This window comes from Orcinus orca, chromosome 2 (genome assembly GCF_937001465.1).
Source record: "Orcinus orca chromosome 2, mOrcOrc1.1, whole genome shotgun sequence".
Lineage (NCBI taxonomy): Eukaryota > Metazoa > Chordata > Mammalia > Artiodactyla > Delphinidae > Orcinus > Orcinus orca.
This window is the reverse complement of record NC_064560.1, coordinates 117,719,717-117,725,716: the sequence shown is the minus strand read 5'-3', so window position 1 is coordinate 117,725,716 and position 6,000 is coordinate 117,719,717. Positions and strand designations below refer to the sequence as shown.

The 6,000-nt window shown below is 49.3% G+C and overlaps 1 protein-coding gene across 3 annotated transcripts in view; it reads left to right on the top strand.

Annotated features, from left to right (window-relative positions):
- The first annotated feature begins 4,390 nt into the window (after positions 1-4,390).
- BUB1B (BUB1 mitotic checkpoint serine/threonine kinase B) overlaps positions 4,391-6,000 on the top strand; it is a 57,559-nt gene continuing 55,949 nt past the window's right edge. For 2 of the 3 annotated variants that reach the window (XM_049705144.1, XM_004274006.4), the window contains exon 1: positions 4,391-4,630. In XM_049705144.1, coding sequence (XP_049561101.1) covers positions 4,596-4,630 — 35 coding nt within the window. In that variant the 5' untranslated portion in view covers positions 4,391-4,595. Of the gene's footprint in view, positions 4,631-5,689; positions 5,790-6,000 lie in introns of those variants that run through there. The other variant, XM_049705135.1, reaches the window with a different exon arrangement.

The window sequence follows — 6,000 nt, the reverse complement described above, 5'->3', positions numbered from 1 at the left end:
CCTGGATTCTCTTCTCCCTCCTTCAGTTTGGGAGCCTGTGTTGCAAGAAAGACATTGCAACTTCCCAGAGGCAACATGTCCTGAAGACCTCTGTGGAGAAAGGAAGCTTGTGTGGTTGTGATCTGGCTCAAGAGCCTGGGGTTCTTATCACTGGCATGTTCAAGCCCAGGAGTGAACCTGGGATTCTGAAATGTGAAGAGTTCCTCTAACATTGCTCTAGAAGTGGCCCAAATTCAGGTTTCCCACTGGCCCTCAGTCTCAGAATTGTTTTAAGAAAGGAAGAATGTTGACCAGTCCTGAGAGGACCCACACCTCCAAGCAAGGACCAAAAAAGGACAGCTTTCAGGGGAAAAGGTGGAGGTGGCAGCAGAGGCCAGATCGCTTGTCACCTCACTTAATTCTCTGAATCACCTCACATCTAGCCATGGCCACTTCTCACTGTACAGTCCAAACATTTCCATGCTTGGCTCCCAAACTAAGTTGTTTCCACTCATCTCATCCTGTCTCAGCCTGGGGGCCTCTGACCTCTGACCATTTCTTGGAAAAGCAGCGCATAGCCCAGATCCGCAGAATGTCTCCCACAGCTGGGCCCCTCAGAATGTCAGAAGCAAACTTTCCACAGTCTGCACCAGGTCCCAGGAGGCAACATCTGAGAGAGGGAGCGAGGAAGCTTGCCAGGTGTACAAGCCATGGGAGGTGGGGTACCCACGCCTACACACTCCATCCTCCTGTCAGTTTCCCATATTGGTTGGCTCTGCCAAGTGCCATCCCAGGTGTTGTCCCCCTGTCATGGTATCAATACCTCCTCGAATAAGGACAGACCAGTACATAACTCATTCCTCAAGCCTCAATGTTATGCAGCCACGTGAACATGAGTAATGAAAATTCCACTGGCTCTTCCATAGGATCTCCAGGCCCAGGGTCATGGCTAGCACACACAGTGCTTTGTGTGAATTAGGAAAAGGAGGCCCCTCTGGGCAGATGAATTTTTTAAGGTGCCTACTCTGAGCGAATGAAGCAGGAAAAAGTGTCTCCATTCATGCCTCTGGCCAGGCACTCTTGGGTGTGGCATAAATTGAACAACTATACATGCAGCCCTGAATCAGCCTCCCTTTCAAAGCCTCCCCCAGGTCATCTGGGTGTTTTCCAGAGCTCTGGCTCTCACAAACCAGTCCATTCCCCACTGCAACCACCCAGTATCTGCCATGCTCTTCCTTTCCTGCTCTAGCTTCCGGGCTGATGGCCTCTACCTCTGAGGCCACTGGAGGGTCTGTCCCCTCTGCTGCATCCTGCTGTGAGGGTGCTGATGACCGGGTCCAGGAGTGGCCTCCCAGTGTTCTCAGAACGGCCAGAACTTGAGATGCTGGAGCTGGGCTGTACCCTTGGCACCTGGGCATGAAGACAGTGCTGGTGGAGCCCAGCATCACACAGTACCAACTTCTACAGCCTTTGCCTACCAGCCCTCTCTCTACGAGGCCAGGGGTCCTTGGGGCCAGGCCAAGGAAGGGTCGCTGCTCAAGACAGATATCAAGTGGCCCTCCCCATTCCAGTTCTCCCCAAGTCCGCGGTTCCACTGTTCTTATTCCTCAAAAGCACACAAAATTGCCTGCCAGGGGCCCCACCCACTGTTTTCTGGAAATATCTAACATGTTAGGGTAAGTGGAGGCTCCCACTCCGTATGATGCTGGTTTCCTCCCCCAGAATTTGGCACCCAGAAGCTGACGTTTATTAAACTTGGGTTGAATGAATTAAACATAAATTAAGGTTGAATCCCTTAATTTAGAGCTTAGGTTTGTGGCGCCCAGAGTACTGGGTTGGAAGTAAGAAGCTGGCAGTATTCAGATCCTACTCTGTTCTTCCTTAATAGCTGACTCTCATCGACACTTTACTTCCTTGAGGTTGAATCAGCTCATGTGCAAATTGAGCACAAGGATGAATATTTGGGAACCTTCTAGATTCTCCAAGACCTTCCTGGAGCACAAAACTCTGGTCAGGCTAATTCCAGGGCAAAAGAGCCTAATTTTGTACTTCTTATTAGCAACATAGCTTATTTAGCTCTACATCTTAACTTGTATCTTAACAGCCCTGCCATATGACTGCTTCTGTTCTCAGCTTGTGGTCCATTCTGACCTTTTGGTCCTTTTCTGCCAGATGCAGAAAAGTTGATAACTGATATCTTCTTGTTCAGTATGTATATTTTTTACATATATCAGTGTGGAAATTCTGGGTCAGGCAATTTCCAATGATTTGAGAAGACCCATGAAAAGTAGGGTGGTTCTGCAGAAAAGCAAAAACAGAGTTCAGAAAGAAGTTTCCATGGAACTGGAGAGAGACCCAGCTCCTAGGAGATTCCCTAATACCCTGTAATAACAGCTACTGTGAGATGCAACTAGGCAGCAGCCAGTAGCCTCCAGCCTTGGGGCTAATGCATCTTTTCACCCTTCACCTCCCTTCCTCTTGGCAACACAAGATGGTTTGGATTATTATGCCTCCTTCTCATTGGTTCTTCTACCTCATCACTGGTAAATAAAAGACGCAGCTGCTGCTCTGATTGGCTGATCTGTTGCTGGGGTAAAGGCCAGCTTGGTGATGCTGCTTTGCCAGATGTGGTCTCCTTCAGGCCCTGAACACACACACCCTCATTCGGTCTCTCTTGACCTTCCTCCCACCCCCAGATAGTCCCTCTCTCTTCCTGTGGTTGCACAGTAAACAAGCAGTTCGTCCAAGGGTTCCCTGGAGACCCAGAGGTTTTCATCTTTGTAGCGTTTAGCCTGCTAAAGTAGGACTTTGCATAACCCATGAAGGCAAAGTTGGGGAAAATCAGCCTTTGACAATCAAGAACACACACATCTCCACAAGACCAAGCAAGAGATCATAGATTTTGACACCTAAATCCCTCTAACAGCCACTGATGCCCATAGGTATGGCTTTGCATATAAATGGGTGAAAATGAGAGTCCCCAACAGCTACCAGTTCCCACTGTACCTGAAATTCCACCATTAATATTTATTCCGTTATGAATTTTCTTCTCCTGGGACCTACTGTTAAAACACAAAGAGCTCCAAATCTGTTCTGAAAGATGTGTGAAAAGGTTTATGGTCAAATAAGTTTAGAGATGCCAACATATTTTAGCACTCCCTGTGGCAGGCAGAATAATGGCCCCCAAAGACGTGCATTCCTAATCCACGGAACCTGTGAATATGTCAACTTACATGACGAAAGAAACTTAGCAGGTGTGATTAAGGTTCAGGACCCTGAGACAGTTTATATGGATGGGCCCAATATAATTACATGAGTCCTTCAAAGCAGAGAGATTTTCCTGACTGTGGTCAGTGAAAGAGATGTGATGACAGTCACTGGGTCAGAGAGATGCTATGCTGTTGGCTTTGAGGATGGAGGATGGGGGCCACAAGCTAAGGAATACCCATGAGTGTTTCTAAAAACTGGAAAAAAAGAAACAAATTCTCCTGAAGGGCTTCCAGAAACAAAGTCCTGCCAACACCTTGTTTAGTGTGAAACTCGAGTCTAATTTCTGACTTACCAAATTGCAAAGTAATAAATTTGTGATGTTTTAAGCTGCTAAGTTTATGGTAGTTTGTTAGAGCAGCATTAGAAGATGGAGTGCACCCCCTCCCTCAGAGATTCATAGTGTGCTTTAGCTATTAAGGGTCTAGAGAGCCTTTCAGGACTCCAGTGTAGCTGGGCTTGTTCAGCTTCCCAGCTACATCTGAGGCTACCATAGTTTCTTCCTTAGGAAATCAGAACAGTGGAGGTTGGTCTGCTGAAGGGGAAAAGAGGTAAAACCTAGGGAGCTGTGGAATAGCTCCGTTTTCTGTCTGGGACTGTGCAGCAGAGAAAGCAACGCAATATCACCGCATTATAGACGAGGAAAATCAAAGGTCAGAGAGATTATGTGGCTTGCCTAAGGTTGCACATTTGGTACGATTCTTACAGAACTAGAATCCGGCTTTTCTCAGTTCAAGCGTGGGGCAGGAAACAGCTGGGTCAGAGCCGCCCTAAGAGCTCATGTGTGAGACTTGGGGCAGAGGGGTGGTCATAGCCTGGCCAGCCACCCCAGAAAAAAGGCAGGCCAAGCGCAAGCACTCAAAGATATCTCACTATGCTCATGACATCAGAGAATCCTGGTGCTTAAAATGTCCCTCGCTAGGCTCAAAGATTAGCTCTAGAGCCTGGACGCAGAGAGCACCTAGAGAGAATTTACACCGCCTAACTCTGCAGCACCTGGACAGCCACAGTCCCCCGGAAACTACCACTCCCACTATGCACGGCGACAGCGTGGACTAAACCTGGGATAAACTACAACTCCCAGAATTCCTTGGGTGGGAGGCGCGAGCGCGGAGGAGCGGAGGGGCGTAGCACGCTGTCCGCGCGGGACCGTTAAATTTGAAACTTGGCGGCTGGACCTGAGGGCTTGAGGTGGCTGGTTCGCGAGGGAGTCAGGTGCGTCGTTTTTTCGGGAGCGCCCTCCGGTCGCTTCAGTACGTCGAAGGGCAGGTTGCAGAAGGACGCCCAGGCGGTCTGCGGCCCTGAAGAAAGGCCCTCGGCAGGACGAGGCCCTGAGCCGGGAATGCAGGATGGCGGCGATGCAGAAAGAAAGGGGTGCTCCGAGGTAGGTACCGAAGAAGGGCGGCCGGGAGCTGGGCCTGCGAGCTCCGAGGGTGCCTGGCAGGTGACAGAGGCTTCGCTCAGAGCAGCCCAGGAGAGCACCGGCACGGTCAGGAGAAGAGCAGGCTCGGCCGGATCCTCCTCCCTGCTGGAGTCGGACGCAAGCGGTGGAGGTGAAAGCGCAGAGCAGGGTTAGCACCGACCTCAGTGGGGTGAGGGCGCGTGAGAATCATGCTGCATCCAGCTTCAAAGCCAAGGAGGCTGTGGGACGCCAGGGGTCCAAAGAGCTTGGAATTTGTCGTGTGTTCTGTGTTGGTATCTCAGCCCAGACGTTTGCTAGCTCTTTGACCTTGGACACGTCTTAATATGGAAAACGCTGCTGCTAACGCTACCATGCCGGGTTCTGGGAGAATTCAGAGTAGCTGTAAAGTAACTGCCTCCAAGTAAGTGCTCAGCACACGGTAGGTGCTAGCATTAAGCTAGTAGCACAGTTAGAAATCTAAAAAGCCCTTGTCTGCATGCTGGCTGCTCTTCCTTATTTATACATATATAAGCTCTTACTCCTGCCCTCCTGAAGCTTAAGTTCTGGGGTGGGATGAGGGTAGGGGCAACAGACAATAGACAAGATAAATAAGCTAAAAGATGGTGGTCGGTACTAAAAAAATAAATAAAACATTTGGGGGGTGCAATTTTCGATAGTTTTGAACAGAGGGCCTCACTGAGAAGGTGTCATTTGGGTCAAGACTTGAAGGAAACTCAAGAGCTAGTCCAGCGTAGATCTGGGGGCGGGGAAGTACAAAGGCTGGTGGGTGAGAGTTGCGGGAGGGAGGTGCACTGGGCCAGTATTTGGAGCAGAATGAACCAGAGTAGAAGGAAGCGAGGTAAAAAAGGTGAGGATGCAGACATTGTAAGGACTTGGCTTTTACTCTGTAGTTGAAAGTCATTGGAAGGTTTTGAGCAGAGGAGAGACATGATCTGACATGTGTTTAAATGGGATCACTTTGGCTGCAGTGTTGGAAAGACTAAAGGTAGAAAAGGGTGGAAGCAGGGAGACCGGTTTAGAGGTTATTGAAATATTCCAGGCAAGAGAAGATGGTGGCCTGAGCCAGGCTGGAGACAGTGGAGATGGTGAGAAGAGATTAATTTCTGGATATGTTTTGAAGGTAGAACCTACAGGACTCACTGAGTGACTGGCGGGGTGGGTGGTGGGTGAGTGGAGTGTCAAGGTTAGCATTAAGAATTTTGACTTGAGCAACTGGAAAAATGAAATTGCCATTTATTTGAGATGAGGGAAGGACCAGGTCTTTGAGGAGGCAAGAGGAGGAGGAGGAGGGATGGAGGAAGCAATCCAGCTCAGTTTTGGATACTATTTAA